The sequence below is a fragment of the Drosophila eugracilis genome, unplaced genomic scaffold, assembly GCF_018153835.1.
Source record: "Drosophila eugracilis isolate 14026-0451.02 unplaced genomic scaffold, ASM1815383v1 contig_498, whole genome shotgun sequence".
Lineage (NCBI taxonomy): Eukaryota > Metazoa > Arthropoda > Insecta > Diptera > Drosophilidae > Drosophila > Drosophila eugracilis.
The window spans coordinates 2238493-2262203 of record NW_024573369.1 but is presented as its reverse complement, the minus strand read 5'-3'; the positions used below and the strand labels follow the sequence as shown (position 1 = coordinate 2262203).

The window sequence follows — 23711 nt, the reverse complement described above, 5'->3', positions numbered from 1 at the left end:
GCTCTAGCTCGGTCAAAACAGGACGCACAGCCAAAAGAATGACTGTTTCGTGCTGCTAACGACCAATACTAACCACCCCTATCACCCGTTTTTCGATTTTGGGAAAGTAATTTTTGGCCCAAATTTCGCATTTTTGATAAGGGGTACCATCATCAAAATTTTCAAAAATGGGCCAAAAATGAAGTTTCCCAGATTTGAATGCAAACCAATTGGGAATCATGGCAATCAAGTTACGAGCACTACGAGGTATTACATTTCTCATTTGGACCATTTTTGGCTGTGTTACGGCTAAAGAACTGATTTTTTTGTGCCCAAAATTATGCTACGTCTTTTGACAGCAGAGAGAGCGGCTTGTTGCCGTTTCTTAGCTCTAACTTTGTGAAAACAAGCCGTATGGCTAAAGCAGTGGCTGTTTTATGCAGCTAACTATCGAAACTTAACACCCATATACTTACTTTTTGCGTTATTGTTCTGGTTTTTTAATGCGAGCTCTGTATTTAGGGCTGTATAATCAGGAAACCGATTTTTAACAGAAATTTGCAACATTATTTTCGGTTTTTTAGCTCTAGCTCAGCCAAAACAAGCCGCACAGCCAAAAGAATGACTGTTTCGTGCTGCTAACGACCAATACTAACCACCCCTATCACCCGTTTTTCGATTTTGGGAAAGTAATTTTTGGCCCAAATTTCGCATTTTTGATAAGGGGTACCATCATCAAAATTTTCAAAAATGGGCCAAAAATGAAGTTTCCCAGATTTGAATGCAAACCAATTGGGAATCATGGCAATCAAGTTACGAGCCCTACGAGGTATAACATTCCTCCTTGGGACCAATTTTGGCTGTGCTATGGCCAAAGAACTGATTTTCTTGCCCAAAATCAAGTATACGTCTTATGGCAGCAGAGAGTCGGGCTTGTTGCCGTTTCTTAGCTCTAACTTTGTCAAAACAAGCCGCATAGCTGAAACAATTATTTTATGCAGCTAACTACCGAAACTAAAGACTCCCATACTTGCTTTTATCATTATTGCTCTGATTTATCGGTGCGAGCTCTGATTTAACGACTGAGAAATCAGGAAACCTCTTTTTCGGTTCGAGCTCTGATTTAATGGCTAAAAAATCAATAAACCTAATTGATTATAGGTTTTATATAGTCACTCTTAAATCTTAAGGAAATGATTACTTACTTGAGATTAGTTAGGTTTTGTTTGGTTGGGCATAAGAATTGTCCGAGGTCGCATTGTAGGTGGCATTCAACTTCATCCTCTCCCGAAGTGCAGTCGGGATAGCCATCGCAAAGCCACGTTTTCTGTAAATAAAAAATAAAAACATTAAAATAAAAAAAACAAAAAGAGTTTGCTATGTCATACCAAAATGCAGCGTCCATTGTTGCAGGTGAACTCATCCGACCCGCAAGTCAACGGATGCTCAGACCCCAAGCTTCCACAATCGTTCTCATCTTCGCCGCCGTCACAATCCTGTTCCTTGTCACACTTCCAGCGTTTCGGGATACAGGTTCCATCGGCGCACTTGTATTCATTTGAGGTACATAGCGATGGTTTCTGTGGACAATTCTCCTCATCACTCCAGTCCCCACAATCGTTGTCGCCATCGCAGCGGAAACGATTGAGGATACACTGTCCACTGGGACCACCAGCACCACCCAAACCACCGCGGCACTTGAACTCGCCCTCCGGGCAGCTGTTAATCACCGCCGCACACTTGAGTTCATCCGAGTTATCGTTGCAATCGTGCTCGCCATCGCAACGAAATGCCAGGGAAATGCAATAGCCATCGTTACAGGTGAAATGCTCATCCGTGCAGGTGGTACGATTGCAATGTGTTTCGTCCGAGAAATCCTTGCAATCGTTTTCTCCATCACAGACCCATGTCCGTGGAATACAGAATCCGTTCATACACTCGAACTGATCATCCGTACAATTTGTCCGGGCACCGCAATGCGTTTCGTCGGAATAATCACCGCAATCGTCATCGCCATCGCATAGCCAATATTTGCTAATACAACGAAAGGTTCGTGGACACATTACATGTATCCCAGTTTTTTCGCAATCTCTCTGCAAATTGGGCATCGTATCCTCTTCGGTTTGGCAATTCTCATCGGATTCATTCGAGTTTTGACAGTTGGAGTAGGTCTCACCCGGCTGACTGGGATCATCCTGCACCAGAACAGCTAGATTAACTCTAAATGGCTTCTGTTTATTACTAGGTCCACCGATGAATCCATCTCGGCCACGTGAACTGATTCGATCAGTCTCTCGAATCCCAGTGATTTCTGTCCGGCCTCTTTGGGCACCGATATTACGGAATTTGGGTGTGTCATTGGGATTGGAGCCACCAGGTACTCTTGCCTTCGATGGCGCAGATGATTCCATCGTATGCAATCTACCTTCGCCACTGTGATGGACTTCTTGGCTATCCTCGTTATTAGTATTTTGATAAGGCGGATAATTGGAAACAGGGAAGAGCTTATCGCCAAATTTGCTCAACTCCTCGGATAGTTGGTCTTCCCGTGACTCGTTTCCCGTTTCTAAATGCCCAATCCTGGCATCTGTATGCAACTGTTTGTGCTTATTCCAGTCCCAACGCCCCAATGCGTTTGTCGGATGTATTCCATAATGGGGCGCGTTACGCTTCACAGCAAATTTCGTCAAATCGCCAAGACCGAAACCTAGTCAAAAGTTATATTTATTAAAAATATTTATTTCTTTTAATATATATTTTATCTTTCAGAAAGGTTATCAAATTTACAGGCTACAGTCAGAAGACTACTCAAAATATTAATCATCACCTTTGTATGTTTAAGTGCTAACCAACCAACTAAACGTGGGTGACAAATACGTCATTTAAATCGAAATATAAACATAAAAAGGTCCCTCCTGCAATAGTATCTGAACTACATATAAAAAAGGAATAATCTAATTAAATCCCTTAAAAGAAAATATTTTTAAGTGGTAGTTTGCAGTGGGTTGGTTTTAATTGGAAGGATTTAGGTGTTTTGTTTTAAGTCTGTATATAACGTAGGCGTTAACAGATATCTCCATGAACGATTCATTCGCAATCTCAATACTTACAGAGCCACACGAAGCATACCAATGGCCAAAAGGGAAAGGCTGTCAAATACATGTCCAGACATGTACACAAACTCGCCCACTCATAGGCACGTAACTTAGTAGCGGTATGCGAGCTTTACTGCTTTTGCTGCCAAAGCATTTGCTGCCCTGCTAAGCGGATGCTGCTGCTGTGCTGTTGCTTTTCTGCTGCGTTCTGTTCCGATTCTGTTGAAAGAAAGGAAGGGGGAAAAGAGGAAGATGAGCGCTTGCGTATAACACATTTGTAGCTCTCGAGGCGGATCTAGAGTTTTATTTTGGGGGCGGAACTTTTTAAATAATGAAATTCGCTTAATGATTTTGTCTTGTTATTACATGTATAACAAAAAGTTTGTAGTTGCATTTGGTGGGCACAGGGAGGGGTTCAGACTCTCTGCGAATCCCGCCCACCTGATGTATCTGTTGTGTATTTTACACCTGACTTAATTTTTGCTTATGTGTAGGTGTCACTTAATAATCTCAGTTCATTGTGTAGTTTTAATGTTTCAATATGATGTTTTTGCTTAAAAACTTTTAAAGTTATTTATATTTATTTAAATTGTTTATTCACTTTTTTGGTTTATTAAAGCCAAACTTTGTTGCTGTTACACCCTTAACATTTTTTGTATTACGTTCTCTAAGTGGGAGGTTCAAACTGGGCACGAAAACTTTGTGCGTCGAAGATCTTATGACTTCCACTTTAAAGACTTTTGCACAAAAACCATATACGGCACATTTCTCATAGCTTTACTTAGTTTTTATCATATTTACACATTGAGCCCGGTAGAACCATTGCTCATTTATCGAATGCGTGGGTTTGGCACAAGGTTTAGTATTTCATAAGTGTGTATAAAGGTGTTTATAAAGTTCTGCAAAAATGTTGGTACTTTGTTGGTATTTATATATGTCATGCGCACCACACACGCAAACATATGCATATTAAACACAAGATTTTTAAAAATCTATTAAAACTTATGCACTTTTCTATGCTGATTAACAACAGTCACGACTGATCTAAATAGTTTATACGTTCAACACATATTTGTGGTTAACGTTCACGTTAAAGACAAAAAATTTTCGTACAGCACGCCTCTTGTCTTCTTAGGGAATATAACGTATATAAAATTTCCGGAGATTACAGCATCCCTTAGTCGGAAAACAATGTCGGTAAACGCGAATGTTAAACTTAACTCTCGTGTCCTGTACAAAGTTTTCTCTTCATCTTAAAGCTTTTGCGGGAAACAGAGCTTTTGGCAGTTTAACGCAAGAGGGGGTAAAAATTTATTTGCTTCAGCTTATTTATCACTGTCCTTAAATAACAAACCTCATTAAAAACCTTATTTTTTAATCTACAATGCTGTTTTATTTTGTATGTTAAAACCATCTACGGCATCCATATTTTCAATATCAATTTCCTAGAACCCAATAAAAACAATTCAAATTGTGCTGTATATAATTTTAGTGCGCAGTTTCAGATGTTAATAACGTCTTCTGGACCAGAATAAATTAAGTTAGCATAAATAAATAAAATAATGCTTTAAATATAAGAGGTAATTGCCAAAGCACAAGTCAGAGTACAATTTTTCTGGGACAATCACAACGTGACAATCAACAGGTGCATTGGCGGTTATTTTTACGAAGTGTAAGGGCGTTCTGCAGAATAAGTTTGTGATTGAATAATTATAAATTACTGATTATGTTGTAAAATGATTAGTATATGCTAAGTGAAGATCAACTAAAGTCATCATTCTCCCCACTTATTTATTTTTTTAAAATATCGTTATGTGAATCAGATGAAAGGTGGCAACGCCCGTTCATTTTTTAGTATATTTATTTTCTGCCCAGGGGTGCAGATTTCTGTATGATCCCCAGATCTTCTCCATCCAATCGATCGTAAAATACAATATTCCAACGTAGATCAAAGGAACGGTTGGGATTGTTGCAGGATGTGACACTGTACATTTAAATAATTTAAAAAAATTAAAGGTAGAAATTTAATTTAATGGTTCTTTTCCTATCACAGGTTACGTTTTTTTAATAACCATTGAACATTTAATGCTGTGTTAAGGGTCAATATATTTTTCGATCAACTGACAACGATCGTGACTAGTGGGTAAAGGCTATCTCTCTTGAAAACTGAACTAGTTTATTTAAGTATAAGGTGTAACTATCTGGTTCATACAAATGCTTTGTCCACGCCGGTTGAGTGGCAAACGTGTGCAACTTCGAGTAAATTTTTCTAAATAGTTTTATTATTTTACTCGAAGGAGTTCTGTGTAGTTTGTATATAATACAAAATAGTCAGAAGGTGTTTATCTTGATAGCACACGTTATTCGACTAGTTTTTGATCAAATCGATCGTGTATATTTATGTATGTATGTACATACTTTTATGTATGTGCATGTGAGTATTAAAGACTTTTTTGAACAGGTCGAAAACATATGTAAATAAAGCCATATAATGTGCATACGAATAAATCAAAGTCGTACGAATATAAGCTATCAAATAATTACCGAGAAAACCAAATGAAATATTTTTCAACAGTGTGGCCTTAACAAATTCATTGAAGTGAAAAACAAGTTCCAAATATACTTACGATCGTTTCTTGTCGTACGCAGTATTCCATATCAGAGTTCCCCTAAAATTCTTGATAATTCGGTACACATAAATGGCCTAAGGGTGACGCGAGAGAACCCAAATGCTTTAAACCACACTTTTTCGCCAAACAATGGATCTTTTATGTTCAGAAAATATAGTTTACGAATCTGATTCATCATTGTATCGATTAAACAAATGCCAACAAAAAATGTCTGCGCCGGTGATCATGCGGGAGCCATCATCGATATGCTCGCCAATGGGAGCTGTTAAGCCCGATTCTGATCCAGAGCCAAGTCCTTCGAACTTCCAACAAGACGATACCGTTGTTTGCAATATGAAGGAAATTATGTATATATATGCATCGGTAGACTCGGCTACGAAGAATCCAGAAGAATTGGAACAGCCACAACCAGCGCAAACTTATGCGCGTTACATCAGCAATCAACCGACGTCACAAACCCAACGACTTCAAGATTATCTGACCAAAACAGCCGATCCGCCCGCAACGGACAACGTGAACACCGCCATCAGTGATCCCACATTGTATTCAGATAGGTGCTTGGAGAATGCCCTCAAGGCCGAGGAGAAACACCACCAAATTGTCGACACGTACTTCAACATTCAAAAGGATATTACTCCCCCGATGCGTAAAATTGTCGCCGAATGGATGATGGAGGTAAGTATCGCTTTTTATTGTATTATATTTGTTTTTAATCGCAAACCATTATTTCATTTTCATTCATAGCATATTTGTAGTTTTTCATACAATAGTCTTATTTACATTCTCCCCTTTCCCATATTGCTTTACAGGTGTGTGCTGAAGAAAATTGCCAGGAAGAGGTCGTGTTACTGGCTTTGAATTACATGGATCGTTTTCTTTCGAGCAAATCAGTACGAAAGACTCATCTACAAATTCTAGCTGCAGCTTGTCTCTTACTTGCTTCCAAACTCCGAGAGCCAAGCTGTCGGGCCCTTTCCGTAGATCTACTAGTTGTTTACACGGATAACAGCATTTACAAGGACGACTTAATTGTAAGTACTTGTTAGTTTGTGATAAAAAAGCATAAGCTGTTTCTTTTCCTTTTTAATATTATATTATTTGTCTCTTTTTATTCATTTTTTTAGAAATGGGAGCTATATGTGCTAAGTCGATTGGGTTGGGACCTTTCATCTGTGACTCCTTTGGATTTCCTTGAGCTTTTAATGATGCGACTGCCGATCGGAAGTAAAAACTTTCCGGACATTAATATTGGAAAAGTAAGGGGACATGCTCAGGCATTTATATCACTGGCAGCAAAAGGTAAGTGTAAACAATTTCATTCTAAATATTGGGTACTGATCATAGCTATCTCTTTGTTTAAAAGAACATAAATTTGCCAAGTTCTCGGCCAGCACAATAGCAGCATCAAGCATAGCTGCCTCGATGAATGGCTTGAAATGGCATCTGCGGTCCGGACATAACTTACATTTCCTTTTGAGTCTTATGACTGACCTAACTAGCGTGGAACAAGTAAGTATAAGGAAAGAATTGCTTTGTTGTCTGGAATTCACTTCTTTCTGTGAACAGGCTCAGGTTCAGGATTGCATGTTACACATGGAAGACATATTCAAGGAGCACAGTCGAAACCTGCAGCCATTTCTAGTAAACATTGATCCTTCACAAATGTCAACATTATACTATCAGGGTCGTTTTCAAATTCATCAAAACCAGCATCTATCGCAAATCTCACTTAGAAACTTGCCACTGCCGAAAACGCCAGCCGATTGCGTTGAGCATCAGCAGCAACATAATTTCGGGTCTGCGGCGCCACATCGAACACATACGTGCAAAATGCAGGCGCAGGCTCAAAACGAGTTGCAAGACGTTACATTTTGAGGTGTCAAATAGTAATACAACATAATAGTTATACTAGATTTAAGAATAAAATAAAATATATATATATATAAATATCACACAATTTTGAATATTGTATAGGATCACGATTACACTACATATTCCTATCACTGTAAGATTGTTCAACATTACAATATTTACATCCAACCCGATGTATTTTTATGTACCCAACTAATTTTGTAATCGAACTATGGGTTTATAGTGTAACTATCATTAATATAGTAGTTAACATAGCCTAAGATAATCATCATGAAACTAAAATGGATAAAGCGTAAAAAAAAAACGAGACTGATTGCAAACAGTAAAGCAACATTTTATATTCTGTATATAAGTTTTTCGAAAACCTACCCAGATAACCAAAAAATAAAAACTATTAAAATAAAAGTTTTACAAAAACCATCCAACATAAAAGGAATAACAATATGTTAAAGTTAAATTTAACAGAAGATTTGGATAATAATATTCGTAGTTGGTAATAAATAATAGGAAACAAAAAATTGTATTGTTTTCTTATTTTAACTGCAAGGCTTGTATATATTAATAATAATATTAATATTTACCCGAAATCCAAAATTTATTAAGAAAAACGCATAATAGTTTAATTTTGTTTATTTTCTTATTAACATACGACTATAAACAAGAATCATTAAAGACCATAACCTTAACACACATAATATTTTTCACTTGAATAGTTTTTTAAAGATTTTTAAGGACATACCCAATGCTAAATAATATTTTTTTGCATTTATTTCTGTTTTGTATTGAAGATAGTCCATACAATTTTTAAGGTGAGTACATAGTTAATTTGACCATCAATGTAGAAGCATTGTAACACTGCATATAACGATTTTGTTTATTTTTTTTTTTTGTGTATTAGTTATCCTTCAGTTTTCAGTTTTATTTGAGCTTTTAAAAAAAATACTGGCTTTATTGCACTCCTGCAATAGATGTTGCATCCATCTCATTCACAAATATCATTATAATACCCTCTCTGTAAAACGAAACTATAAACCTAAGATTGTTTTTTACATAAAATATAAATACTCATTTTGGAAAATAAATTTATTTTATTACGAGTTTAAATATATACTTTAAAAAGTAAATGTTCCATGATGAAATCAATTCGAAAGCAATAATTTGAATAAATAAATGTCCAAAGCTCTTGAGATACACTGATTAATTTTTCAATAGAATTTCAAAAAAAAAAAACCAACAGACATCCTTTGAAAGCTTTGATTGTGGTGATATGGTGACGCGTTCGAGTGTTTTGCTATTTTGTTTTTCTCTGTAAATAATTTGCATATTGTGCATACTCTTTTTGCTTGGATTACTTGAACCGAGAACTAAAGGCATTTGATAATTCATTAATAGCCGCCTGGCCAACTGCCTGATTCACTTGTCCACGCATACTTTCCGGTACATAGCGATTTGCGCCCGATTGTTGGATAATGGCACCGCCGACAGCTCCAGAAACACGGCTTAAAATATGTACAATTTGATTATTGAATTGGGTAACTTTGATATTGGTAATTTTATAGCAGTTTTATTTATGAAATTTTTTTTGACCATTGCTTTATCAGTGATTTTAACAAGGTCTGTTTGTCATGAAGATTTAAAATGATAACCTCTTAAATTAAAAGTCATAAAAATAATTTGTATTGCTTTTTTATTTAAAAAATAAAATCATTTTTATTAAGCATTGTGAATACATATATAAATATGATTTCTTTGATATATTTATATAATATTTTCTGAGTCTCAACACTTAGATATCAAATCTTTTGCGTCGATTATGCAAAGATTATTCCATCTAGTTATAACCCAACATCGACTTCGCTATGTATGTACATCGGTATATCTATTGAGTTTAGAACAATTTTAAGGTAGATAGATAGAATTTCCCAACCAGAAAGCCATACACACTTATGTAATACGAACAATTTATGTATTTATTTATGCACTTTATTTGTGTATACGTAAACTGGTCATATGTAATATAAGTTTGCTGCATATTTCCATCGTCACAATCCATTTGAGTAAGTCACAAGAGTATTTTCATGACTTATATTTTGTAATCAACGTTAAAAATAATACATTTTACATAAATTATTTGAAACACGTACATTAATTTAGGGTTGTAGTGGCAAAAATATCGGTTTAATGTCAAAACAAAAAATATTTTATGACATTGCTGTATATATAATATATATATATAAATGTTTTTTTTTCTACACATATAATTATGTTAAATAATTTTTGTATGTTATTGGGAATCGATACAAACCACTCAAAAAATAAATTTGTTAATATATATATTTTCTTTTTGAAGTCCCGAAAAAATTTTTGATTACATACATGAAAGATGAAAGGATACATACATAGATAAAATGGTACATTTTAGCTCTTCAAACTGACTTCAATTTCATTTCTTGATTGTTTTTATCGATATAAATTCAGTGTTTTGATATCTTGGTCGGCATTCTCCAAAGACTGCCCAAAACTTAATTGCAAAAACCTAAAAATATTTAAAGGAATGAACAATACAAATAAGCGTTTAACTTAATCGTTTCTTGGAAACGGGCCAGCTAGCTATTCCATTTCCGAAAAAATGTCTTCGGATTGGGAATACATTTTTCTTTAAAAAATTACATTGAAATTTAAACGAATCTTGATGGCGAACAAATAGTTAATCATATGCAAATAACTTATTTTTCAAGCATAAAAATATGTTGATCAAAACAACGAAGGCAAATCGTACTTAAATAGTTTGAATCCCAATAATTGCAATAACTTTATATATATATATAGTTTTTTGCTCTTTCGATTAAATGGAAATGGGGGTATATTAGTTAGTTAGTTGGTTAGATTTATGTTTAAGTTCAAGGAAATACTTTGTGACTGACTTGAAATGTTTTTAACGTTGCTTTTTACCTAACATTTTCTAATTTAATTGGGTTTTATAGTTTAACATCAACAACAACACAATGCAGTTAACGAAAGCTATTTATTAATAGTTAGCTATATAATTAAGATCATTGGTTAATATCGTCACTAAGCATCTGCCCAATACAAATAGTTTACATAACTTTTGAGCGTATGCCATTGATAAGGGGACATCAAATAATAATAATAATTTATAAGACATGCACGAACAAATGCACATACATTTTCACACATATATATTTATATATATATAGGTATGTATGTATATGTATATATATTGTATATCTACACAGGAAAGTAGACTTTAGGACAAAAAAAAAACATCAACATCATCATCATCTTATGGAGTTAAAGAAATCATGTGCATCTCGACTAGTTGCTTTTTCACATATTAAGAATTTATATCAGTTTTTGTTTAACGCTTCAGATTATATATATATGACTACAATAATACGCAAGCGATTTAAATGTATCGATTTCCCATCGTTGTTGATTTTTGGATTTGGATTTTGCCGGAATAATATCAAATTGCAATTGTTGAAAAGTATAATTTTAGGTATTGTGTTGGTTAAGTCGTCAGCAAGCTACATATACTTTTGAAGGTTCTTCCCCTAAGATGTCTCTCTCTTGACGCTGACAACAATTTAACGACGTCTGTTTATGTTTTTATTATTGGATTTTTTGTGTTTTGTGTTTTTTGGTGTTGTGTAGTTTGGTTAAGAATGATTTGGGTTTTTATCGTTTCACATAGAAAGAGAAAAAAGAGACAACAAAAACATTTTATTAATTTTGCTTAAAATATCTTCGTCAAGCACATTAATTATTCAACTTAGGTTTAACATTTATAAGAGCATAGCTTAAACTTTCAACAAAAGTTTTAATATTGACTTGATTATATAAAAAAATATAAATTTTAAGAGAGGTTTTCACAGAAATCGCTTCTGTTTATTTTCATTTCGCAGTGCCACAGACTAAATAATCTCACGATTCCCAAAGAAGTTTAGTTACTGATCAACAACTTAGGTTTCGATATTCGTTAAATATTAGTAAATGAACATTTTAGTTAGTAATCATTAGGAACATTAACGAAATATAAAACTTTCCCAGAACTACATTGCATTTTTTTTTTTTTTTTTTATAACCATTTTGAATATACATGGCGAAGTCGCGTTGGATTGCAATAGAGAAATACTCACGGATTTTCAAAGTCATTACTTGCAGTACACCTTCATTGTATATACTGCTTGTTTTTGAGAGAAACCTAATTTCTAAAGTTCTAAAAATCAGAAATTTTTCTATTTTCTGCTTGCTTACAGCAAACACAGCAGATATAAATCAGTCCCAGTCTCAATTGTCGATTATGAAATTAATAAAACAAAAAAACTAAAACTACACAGAGGTGCCACATAAATCGCTTTCGATTGAATTTATTAAGTATTTCAACTTGAGAAAACTTGCAAAAGCTCTTAAACTTGTTAATATCTACTCGTCTGACGTTGCTTATCAAGAATGTATATTATATATCATATATATTTATAGAAAAACATGCACCATCATTATCTACGGTACAAACTTCTGTTCAAGACTATTATATATATGTAGTTATAAGAAAAACAAAACCTAGAAATTACAAAAAGCATTGTGATATATAATTTTTTTTTTTATAGATTATAGGATCAAAAACACTAATCAAACTTTGGGCAAACTTGATCGTAGTTCTGTGGCAATACGAAAATATTGTCTTATCGCGGATTCCCATATGTGTAACGATTTCTGTGACACCCCTAAATATATGGATCATTATTTTACAAAAAACAGATACGACTTAATGAAATGTTCGTAAAATAATGACCAATATATGTGTATTTGACAGTACATTTAGATAGTATTTATAGCAAAGGGTACTCACGAAGGTAGCATTGGTGGGGGCAGAGCTCCGCCAGGACGACCGCCGGGTAGGGGTGGTGCACCACCACCTGGGCGATTCGGAATCGCTGGAGCTGGGCGACCTGTAGCTGGTGGCAATGGTGGGTTCCGTCCACCTAAGGAGCTCTGTAAAAAACAATTTGTTTTATAATTATGTTAATATTAGTTTTAGTTCAGGTTTACCTGTGCGGGAGGTCCTGATTTTCCTCTAACACCACCTGGACTTGGAGGGGAGAGACGTGGGTTGTCCAAGCCACTGGGTAGCCAATCATTCTTAACTGGAGGTGGCAATGGCGAGGACACAGTTGCCATAGATACGTCTCCTGGAATTTGAAGAATATACAATATATAGTATATAAATGGCAAAATGAAAGCAGAATTTTGATAATTACCTATGATCTGCAAAGCATCTTTGCAAGCACGGTACATACGCAGCATCTCCTCTCGCCGTGTGGCCGACTCAGCCGATTCTTCCATCATCTGGGACTATAAGATAAGATATAAGTAAGTATATGCAATTAAAATAATTTAAAAGAGGCTTACCTGATCACCAGACGCATAGAGATGTGCTAGAAGTTCGCCGTTGATAAAGTCCTTGGCATTGTTAATTATGAGCATCATAATTGCTTTGGGCACCATGTCTCGCGTGGTCTTCGTGACAATCTTCATGTAAGAATCAACCAGATTACGAATGGTTTCCACCTGCCGTTCTAGCTGTGGATCGGTGGAACTCTCCTCGCTGGCCGACTGTTGTGTTTCGGTTTTTGGTTTTTGTTTTTTTTTTTTTGGGGAATTTTTGATAGTCAATAAATGATTGTTGATAATTTTATAAAGTGCATAGGTATTCAAAAACATAATAACCAACAAAATACATATTCAAATAACATAATCACCAACTGAATCGTGCACATAAAAAAACAATAAAGAACGCTGCAGTCGAATATCCGACTATGAAGTACCCGCTACTCCTTTTTCCCAATGTAAAAATATGTTGCATACCCAAAACTATTTCCCAAAAGGACCAAAGACACCATTTTTCCGAACATTTTATATAAATGAACAACTTTTAAGGAGGACCTCAGAGAATATGAAGCCATATCGGTTAGTATACCCAATTTTAAAAATACATATTGCTAAAATAAATACATTTTTCGGTGATATAAAAGGCCGAACTTCAATTATTTAAGACTTCTAGAATTGAAAAAAGAAGTTGACTATTTTTCAAGGGTGGCGTAACTCCTTAATATTATTTTCTACGCGATTTATATAAGGGCCACTGCATTGTCATTGCTTTTAATCAATACTTTTTTGATCTAAGAGTTTGTCACATTAGGATTGTATTCACAAAGAACTCGCCGAACCAACTTTTTTTGAGGTAAAAATATCAGTCAATTAAAATCAAATCAAATGATAAACCACCGAAACCCCAATATCCTGAAACTTATAATAATAATATATTTGCTTTACTTATTGAGTTTTAAGTGAAGAAAATGTATGCCTTTTATTGAGATGAAACTGATTAACATTGTATTGTATTGAATGAATTTCATAAACTGTACATATTTCGAAAAATTACATTTGAAATGAGGCCGTTTCGAACTTTCCGAACTCTCATCTTTATTACGATGAAAAACATTTTGAGTTTCATGCGTTTAAATATTTTGATTTCGAACGTTGAATGAAATAAATGATACCAATATAGAAATATAATAAAAATGAATTTAAAAAGTACTTTTGCATGCACTTGAAAATGTTTTAATTTAAGTAAAACTGCAACGTTGTTTTGGGTGAGAGGTTAGCCTAGCCTTTTTCTTTACCATTTCACAGAAATTTAACTTTTTTGTTATTATTTTACATAAATTGTTCTGAATTGATTTTCTCATTTAATTGGCAAATCAAAAAGGCTGTTTTAACCCACTCACCGTATATCTACAAGTTTTATTTACTTAAAAGTGAAACAAATCATCATTATCAAATTTATCAAAAGAAAGAACGCTATAGTCGATTGTTCGACTATTTGATACCCGCTACTCGCTGCGAAATTGGTTATTTATTGGTTATTGGTCCCAGGTTCCGAAAATTCCTATCTTACGGAGGAACAGACATCGCTAAAACATATTATACGAGTAACAGCTATAAATATATAATTATATTGTGGAAAATTCAATAATTACATAAAAACAAAACAAATCAACTCAATAATAACGATTGAAATCAACATACTTGTTGCTAAAAACCAACCGGAAGAAATTATTAATTTTATTTTCGTTTTTTTTTTGTGTATTTTGGCGTTTCATAGTTTTGGTCGTTTTGTTCGGTAGGTGGCGGTAGCAGAATAGAAGAGAACAACATGTTCACAATTGTTAAAAGAAACGAGTAACAATGCAATAGTCGAGTTGCCGACTATTAGATAATCAGTAATACTAAGTTAGTTAAATAAACATGATGAAAGACCGTCAAACTACTTTCTCTTGAGCATAAATTTGGTTAAAACAAAAATATATACCACAACCCGAGACTTGAATGGTCAATCAGCTGATTGTCTATGATTATTAATAATATCTCTAGAACCTTACTCGGGTTGTGATATTGTTTTTAATCGCACCTCTAACCATTTAAGGGGTTACACCATCTTGACAATTCAAGGTGTACTAGCTTTTAATACTCGTTCTTTTACTTTTCAAATAAAATACTACTTTTTGGTTAATGTGATGACATTTAAAGCCGTCGTTCTTAAGTTTTAACAAATCCTGAACCGATTAATCATATATTAGTAGTACATTAATTCTTTTTTTGCATTAACAATTTTGAAAGGTATTTGATCTATGTGTGATAACTTTAATAGATCTAAATATTCAATAATTTTTGTTTATTTCAACCGGCTAAAATACCTCACTCCATTGTCTTTAAAAATGAAACTAAAAAATATATCGAACAAAACAAGTCTTAATTAATCAAAAGGATGTTAAAATAATGTATTAGTCATTAGTATTTTTGAATTCGCATTTTAGATGAGTATACTAAATAAAATATAATCCGAAAAGTTACAAAGATTAACAAACCTCTTGTCCTTCCTGGATGACGAATATATATTAAGCATCAATATTGCGAGTTATTTTGTTGATTTGGTCAATGAAACAGCAAAAACAGAGTTATATTATAGAAATTATACTAACATGACTATTTTTCTATACTTTTTTTTGTTCAATTTAATTGCAAGTATCTTTTAAATAATAAAATATAGATTTCTGATCGTAAATATGATATGGAAAACAATTGGGATTATGTTATAGCATCAGAATACATACAAATATGTATATATACACCGTGAGAGGCTGAACGTTTCAACCAAAAGGTATACTATTTCATTTACTAAATCCAATTAGAGTACAGTTAGACCTTAGTGTACAAATTAATTTCTAGTAATTGTAGATATGTTTCTATATACTCACCTCGTCGCCATTTTCCTGAGTCTCCTGCTTTTCGGGATAGACACCGGCTCGCAAGAAGGAAGCTTTCCAGGACTCCACATCCTCCACAGTCTCGCAGGACAGCTCCAGTTGTTTGTAGTCCTAAAATATCGTGTATTTGATGGCATCGCAAGCAAACACAGAGAAACGAAACATTTATGATATAAAAACATATTGTTAAACATATATAGTCAACATTCAATAGATAATCAGATTGAGAAGTTGGTGATGTTTCTTAAGAATTAATTTTGCTGTTAAGGTTTGTATTTAATTAGTTAGATTAGTTAACTTTTCGACAAGTACATAATAAACTCAGATTTTGACGTGTTCGGCGCTAATCGATACTACTTTTTCTTTAGATTATTTTGGGATCTTTCCTAACTTTTACAGTTCCCAAAATCCTGGTACTAATGCGGACGAACTCTCAGAAGATTGGGCTTTACATGTTTCAAAAACTTGTAATGCAAATCAAGACAGACAACAGACTTCTGTGCCTCTTATTCAGGATGATTCTCCATCGATTCGTTTCGCAAATTGCCGATCACGCCATATTTGTACATATACCCATTGAAGATTTCCCATTTTGAATGTCATTGTCGATCAGTGTAGCCTAAATAGCCCCATCGGCGCATCTGTTGTGGAACCGTTGACCGACTGTTAAAATGATAACTATAACAAATATGAAAAATTTAAGAGAAATTAATATTGTGTGGTGTCGCCTCTGTTACCAATGACTAGGAAGTGAATTATACTTGTTTTTTTTTTTAATATTATTTACGACCAAAACTAGTCTGATGACTTGGATTAACTAGAACTTGTTCAAGTATCCCTAGACAATATCTTTTTCATTGAATTCAGACCAATAAAGTGGCCATTCAAGGACATCAGTACTTTGCCTCTTAATCCGGGATTTCACAGTCCGTGAAATATACATGTATATATGTATATAATATTGCATTATCGTGCTGAAAGCGGGATTTGAAGCAATTTTCGAAATATTTGATTGGTTTTTTAGATAAAAGCTTGCTTGTCCTGATCACAATACGTTTGTAAATTATGAATTGCTAATTTGCGCAAAAGATTGACTTAAGAATATGTTTAATCTGTGTTTAAAAGAAAGATTTATGTGGATTATATTTAAATTTAGCATTTTTGGTGGGTTGTTTAGTGTCTCTAGCCATATGATTGATTCTAAATGAGAGGTCGACTTGTTTACAATGAGGTGAATGGAAACGCTCTTCTGTACAATAGCAATCCTTTAAGCTTCCTCATTTTAAGCAAAACAAATTTAAGAAATTGTGAAAAAGCTGGGCAAAAAGGTTTTATAAATCCCTCTTTTGATTTCTTGGATAAAGCACAAGACGGTACATTCTGCTTTAGCCAAGGAATAAGCCATTTACCCTGGAAATGAGCAAGAAATGTATCTCGTAAATTGTTATGGATTATTAATAAGATTTTCAGATGAATATAATGCATTCTATCAGAAAGTCTTAGACACAATCGATAACCATTTTTAAAGCAATATAATATGGTGTGTGCGTAATTTTTTTTTCTAGACATTTCCATTTTGTATGGCTACTGCATTAAAAAAGTATGTATAAGCTTTACAAATACCAGTACGAGGTTAGATAATGATGGATGACTACTTTGGAGTGATTCACTATGAATCAAATATTGTCGTGAAAAGCTTAAGCTTATGGCATCAGAAAATGAAAAGACAAAAGGAGTTTACGACGCAGCAAACTCCTTTTCCTTTACTTCGACTTAAATGTTGATAAAAACATAGTAATTTTTATATTATACAAAAAAATAATTAATTGATCTCTTTGCCCGACTATTTAACCAAAGGATTCAAATTGGGTTCTATATATATATGTTTATAGAAAATTTGAAATATTTTTACAAAAATATCTTCAAAAATTGCTTTTGTTTTTCGTTTTTTTGGTTTAGTTATTTTGATTTAAAGTTTTTCTCTGGTTTTTTGTCTGTTTTCGTTTTTTTCTGAAATCATTTAAAATTCATTTTTTTGTATGTTAACAAAAATTACTAACCTTATAAACATTACGTCCATCGGGACTAAATAAAGCAAATGTAACACGTCTAGACATTGACATAAATCCCTGTTCAATATCACGCAATTTTAAACCATCCAACGGCAGCATAAACTTCTTTTCCTTCTCATCCTCGTCTTTGTACCAGGAGATACTCTCGGATGTCAAAACAAACCAATAGGGACGCGATCCACCTGTAAAACACACATACACATTTCAGAGTTAATCAAAGTCCAAGTAATTGCGTAAAATATAACAAGTGTTTTGGGTCAGTACGAACAACGCAGATAGTAATATGCAAATCTCTTATTAAACTTCAGTTTGAAAATTGTTAGTTAAGCTTTGTTTTGTACCCAATTCGTATACTTTTTTGTGCAATTGCGTTCAAACACAAAAAGAACTCGCTGTGGGGCAGGAAAGTTGTCTGGAATTACTAATTAACAGGAAAATGATGGAGTATATGTGGATGTGAATATGTATAGACAGGCACCAGTGCTATATTTTACTAAAATCAGTCCACTTTGGCCACTCGAGGATATCAATTTTTGCCAAGCCGACAAAACTTTACCTTAGGCAGTCCAACGTGTCCACATCGGCCAACTTGATCCCCTTACCCCGAGTATCTCAAGGCTTAGGATGAAAAAAAAACTTAGATCTTGAAAAAAGCTGCCCATGATGGTTGAGTCAAAAAAAACATGCATGATGAATGTATTCAAAAAGCAAGAATATCTTAATTGTTTTAAAATAAAAATAAATCAAAAGTAATACAACATAATACCTGTACCAGAAGCAGTACTGAAAAATCGTACATTAAGGGATCCAGGTCGTCCTAATTTTTTATCTTTCAATGATAAAGATTAATATTCACATAAAATAGAATAAAAGCTATAAAAAAAGGTTAAGAGGTCCCGCCCCCAGAGTTAACGCATTTTCATAAGTGAAACTTTAAAAAATATAATATTCTTAAGCAATCTTCCACCGTTTACAGAAACAGAGCCACAATCCATGGCTACATTTTCATGAAGAGATAGCAAACTTTCTTACAGGGTATTGCAAATTCGTGTATATACTTTACCAAAGATAATTTCCTAGCATTCAGAATATTGTACATACCTTTCATGATACCCAGGTTTTGTATAACCATGTGACCCTTGCGTATAACTTGATTGCCAAGCTGACGAGTGCCAGTTTTATTGGCATTTTCTGATTTATTTTGAGCGCTATAAACATCGAACCAAAGATAAGTTTATATATAATGATTTTGATGAAGAGATATACGAACTTGGCAAAACCAATGAAGTCCTCATGGTTGGTATTCATGTAAGCCAGCTCAAAGTCAATAAGCAGAAGAATTTGTTCCTTGCAACTGTGCTCGCGTTGGCGAACATGCGTTGTGATAATACGTTCGGTTTCCTCGCGTAAACGTGGGTATCGACTCATCTAATTAATGTAAAAATATATAAATGACTCTAGGACTTAAAAAAAATCAATTTAATTGACTTACTTTAGCTGTGCACATGCGCACAACCACAGAAAGTTCCTGTACGACTAGATCGACACACTTAATAACCGGCTCCTTAAGCAACGCGATTTGCCTCTTAACAATTGCCTCAAACGCCATGTCGGGTGTGAAGAGGCCAACGCGAATACCGTGAATATTTCGAATTGCAAATGAGATCTCTCGTCGTAGTTCCTTTTCATCACAGGCCATCTTAACAATCTCAAAGCGCAGACTGAAAGGGATAATATATAATTATTAATTATATTATGAAATCAATAATCTTTTAGAGCGAGAAACTTACCGTTCATGGAAAATGCGATTGATCTTGGCGCCGCCTGATAGCTCATTTGTATTGACCAAAGCTGAGCCACTGCCCTCAATTGTCCGCTCAAAATCAGATTGCAGCTGCTGAATCATTCTGTAGGGAAGGAAATGTTATATATATTTTTTTGTATTCACAAAAACATATTCATATATTTGTACACTTACTGAAGCATAGCCTTGGTTTTAATGCTGGCATCGCCTGGCTGAAAGTGCTTGAATTCCTCAACCTCCTTTTCCAACGTTAGCATCTGCTTCTGTAATTTATCTCGCAAGCCAGGTAACGTGTCCCTTATATGGTTAGTAAGTTGTTGGTTAAGGACCCTCTGCAAGTAGGGTGTTCCTAGACGATCGGCCATGTGACGGTAGGATGGGTGACTCAAGAAGAACTTGCGCTCGGCAGCCAATGCCTGGTGGATGTCCTTCCGTCCTTCGATATCCTTTTGTGATCTATTCACAACGCCAATATAACCACGGCGCAATGGAAGCAGCTTGTTCTCAAGAATGTCTCGTGCATCGGTACCCTCGTCCATAAGATCAAGCTTTGTTATAACACCGATCGTGCGCACACCTTGTGGATCCACCTCCTTGGCCAGTTTGAGGGCATCCGAATTGGCCAAATCGGTATTGGCCGGTGTCACAGCCAGAATTAAACAAGTCTCTTTGCGAATAAATTGGAATATCATCTGCTTAATTTGCTGTTCAATATCAACTGGCTGATCACCAATTGCTACTTTTGTTAAGCCTGGCAAATCGATCAGCGTTAGATTGAGTACATGGGGCGAATATACGCGCAAATTAATTGGAATGTTTGAAATGCCTTTGTTACTACCGGTCACACGATCCGTCTCATCCTCGATTTCTTTTCTAATCTCATCAAAGCTTGAAAACTTTTTGCCTTTAATGTGAAGGAACTCGCCATATTCTGTAATAAATTTGGAACAGGTTAGGAACTTGCAAATTACTAATCTGATTCACAAATTTTAACTTACCAGTAACTCCATTGATCAACTGCAATATAAGAGGTCTGCGTGTCACGATGCCCGAACCACGCGGCAAGAAATCTCTGTAAAAAATAATAAAGAATATTATATTATATCCAAGTGCTTTAGGTAGAATGGGCTAGTTTGGGGAATACATTCTTTGGATGTGATAATTTCCAAGATAGATATATCATAAAATAGTTTCTAGCATTGTTTTTTGAAATGCTGCTTAGGACTTATGAACATGAAAGACATACGGGTTATACCTTCTCTACAGATATAAATTCTATTCTAAAAACCCTTTATATTTTTATAGAAACTTATTAATAACTTCCAATTAAAATACTGACACATCGACAATTAGAAAATCCAAATTATAGGGTTTAGTTCTTATAAGTACTATATGTAAAAAATTCAAAGATATGTACTTATCGCCACTTAGAACAGTTTTTAACTTAGATTATTGAATAATGCAATAAAAGTGAAACATACATTGTGTGTTATAATTTCTAAGGAGTACTTAGGAAAATGAAATCATCTTGTAGATAAATTTTGATCCCCAGAGAAAAGCCTAGCTGAAATTAAGTTGAAATAAAGACTGAAAGCCGAGGAAAGTGGTTATCGCTTATATACATATATAGATTAGTTACTAAAGAAAATATATTGGTCAGTAGGGCTGGATGAAAGATACATCCATAATTCGTACCATTAAATGTTAAGATTTAATGCATTTATGAAGTGCAGCATACTGTATTCTAATAACATTATCAAGGCAATATGAGCTTTATTTTTTTTTTTGGGACATTAAAACATTGGACCGCCGAAGGTGGCTTCCCTTCTCGTTTCTTTTGATTGCCCTGTGTGTGATGTGGGGAAACCACCCTAATTGACATACATACATGCATACATACATATATAAACGACGGCGCATGCGAAATCTATCTGGACTATTTTGAACATAGTGAGCTTATGTAAGCAGAAACTTTACATGGTTTAATGCAGTTTGTAAATACATTGATTCATATATACATATATTGATTGATATATTTTGTGCGATATCAAGACTTTCAAGACTCGATAAAACCATAAATATCAATTGCATTTATGCAATGATAATGTTATGATACATTAAGTAAACTTTTTTGCAACTTTATAAATTATAAAACTACACTGAGTAAACTTAATAGATGGCATATTATCATTGCCCTTATCTATATTTTTTGGGGCGTAAGCCATTGTTTTCATAATGTTTGTATTTACAGTGGACACCAACAAAGAAAAATGAGAGACAGCGCAGGCCTATAGATACAAACACAAGAAAATGTTATTGATACATACATTTTAGATTTTTTGGTTAACAATTTTAGGGTATTATATTTTCATTTCATTTGTACATATTTGCTATTGTCACAAGGCATTCGTGATTAAATTTTTGATACCAAAATATAAGATAAATTTTCTTATCAACATAATTAAGTTAAGACCACTGATAATTTTTGGTCATTATTTACAAATACACTTCTTTAAAAGACAACAATTAAAGATTGTTAATAAACAAAAACAAAATAAACAGGAAATCGGTGTTATCTTTACGTTCAGGGGATTACTTATTTACTGAAAAACTTGTAAATTGAGTTAAACAAAAAGAATGGGTATTGATTATAAATATCTGTAATACTTATAAATTATGTTAGCTTTAAGGACAGCTATTGTATATAGGTAAATAGTCCAGAGAAATTCGCACGCAGAAAAATCGATTTTTTAAGCTGCGGGCGAGAAGCTAAAAAAAAGCACTGAAGCTCATATACATAGGTACATATATAGTCCAAGCTGTTATCATTCAAAATACAGGCTAGATATTTAAGGTACTGATAGCAAGAGGGATATAGGGAATGGGTTATTACTCACTTGCCAACGAAGTTCTCCAAAACAGAACTCTTGCCAGCTGATTGGCCACCGACCACTGCGATCTGTGGCAGATCCAATTGCATGTGGACGCCGAGCGATGTGAACGCATCTTGCAGCTTATTTACAATTGTTATTAAGTTATCCATTGCGACAAGTACTGATTCCCACGCAATAAGATTAGATTAGAATTTGTTCAGATCGAACTGCGCGATCCTGACTCGTCCGGGTGTTTCGTGTATTAATCCCTGCGCTTTCTGCACTGCACACTCCTCTGCAATTAATTTATTATTTTTATAAATTGATTATATATATATATATCTATATATACGAGTTTACTTTTTCAAGTCCTTTCACTCAATCACTTTCCGTTTCACACATATATATATCTATATCGCGTATATATAGCGTTTTGGAGATTTGCAATAGATATAAAAAAAAATCACAAAAAAACAGCGAATATGCGTAAGCCGTGGGGAAGCAAAATGCAAACAGAAATCGTTATTGGAGAGCGCCGCTCATGTGTTCGTTTGGTTCAAGAGTTACTCATTCTCCCACACGATTAACCCGATATACCACACCACAATAACCTTTCATGCTTTTGATTATATGGATGAAACTTATAGAATTCCCGAAGTAGTAGTAATTATAATTGTTGTTGCGGTCGCAGGGCAAAAATGTTTATAATTTACTTTAAACATTTGTATTTACACAAAAAGAATTTGTATATATACTCCCAAAGAAATTATCATCGACTTTTCCAAAACGTCGCTTATTTCTCAGGCGTAGCAGTGTACAGTGTAAGTGTAAATGTCATGTTTATCGCCCAAACGCACTGCAAATTAAACAATTTTGCTTTGTCTTTAAACAAATATTCTTCTTATTGTGAAAAACTAACGGCTATCACCACACTCCGCTTCCAAATCGTTTCAATGGATTTTTTCGACTAAAAACTAGAGATGCAAAAAAGTAATCATAATCTGTACCCGATAAGCTTGTCTAAATTTTTGGTAT

The 23711-nt window shown here is 34.2% G+C and overlaps 3 protein-coding genes across 9 annotated transcripts; 1 reads left to right on the top strand and 2 right to left on the bottom strand.

Moving 5' to 3' along the window:
- Window positions 1-1184: 1184 nt before the first annotated feature.
- Window positions 1185-3972, bottom strand: LOC108115191 (prolow-density lipoprotein receptor-related protein 1-like; the record flags this gene model as incomplete). Its single annotated transcript, XM_017226512.1, has 4 exons — window positions 3876-3972; window positions 3090-3293; window positions 1368-2686; window positions 1185-1306 (listed from the first exon to the last, which is right to left on the bottom strand). Coding segments are annotated over exons 2-4 (1493 nt in total), but the record flags the coding sequence as incomplete, so codon positions are not given.
- Window positions 3973-5275: 1303 nt separating this feature from the next.
- LOC108115210 (G1/S-specific cyclin-D2) lies at window positions 5276-7976 on the top strand. The gene is made up of 5 exons (XM_017226552.2): window positions 5276-6379; window positions 6514-6735; window positions 6829-7003; window positions 7068-7213; window positions 7271-7976. Exons 1-5 carry the CDS (start codon window positions 5834-5836, stop codon window positions 7577-7579), a joined length of 1398 nt encoding a protein of 465 aa, XP_017082041.1. The 5' UTR covers window positions 5276-5833; the 3' UTR covers window positions 7580-7976.
- A 212-nt stretch (window positions 7977-8188) lies between these two features.
- On the bottom strand, window positions 8189-23700 carry LOC108115209 (dynamin). Of its 7 annotated transcripts, none has more exons than XM_017226547.2 (17): window positions 23684-23700; window positions 22701-22971; window positions 20802-20875; window positions 19978-20734; window positions 19790-19906; window positions 19492-19720; window positions 19270-19427; window positions 19101-19207; window positions 17988-18181; window positions 15919-16038; window positions 15529-15540; window positions 14690-14695; window positions 13010-13213; window positions 12859-12952; window positions 12650-12789; window positions 12450-12592; window positions 8189-9075 (listed from the first exon to the last, which is right to left on the bottom strand). In XM_017226547.2, the coding sequence occupies exons 2-17, from the start codon at window positions 22844-22846 to the stop codon at window positions 8925-8927; spliced, it is 2652 nt and encodes an 883-aa protein (XP_017082036.1). In that variant the 5' UTR covers window positions 22847-22971; window positions 23684-23700; the 3' UTR covers window positions 8189-8924. The 7 variants fall into 7 exon arrangements, with proteins under 7 accessions (XP_017082036.1, XP_017082033.1, XP_017082035.1 ...); XM_017226544.2 differs by having other exon boundaries at window positions 23596-23684; XM_017226546.2 differs by lacking the exon at window positions 23684-23700 and adding an exon at window positions 23409-23426.
- Window positions 23701-23711: the final 11 nt, after the last annotated feature.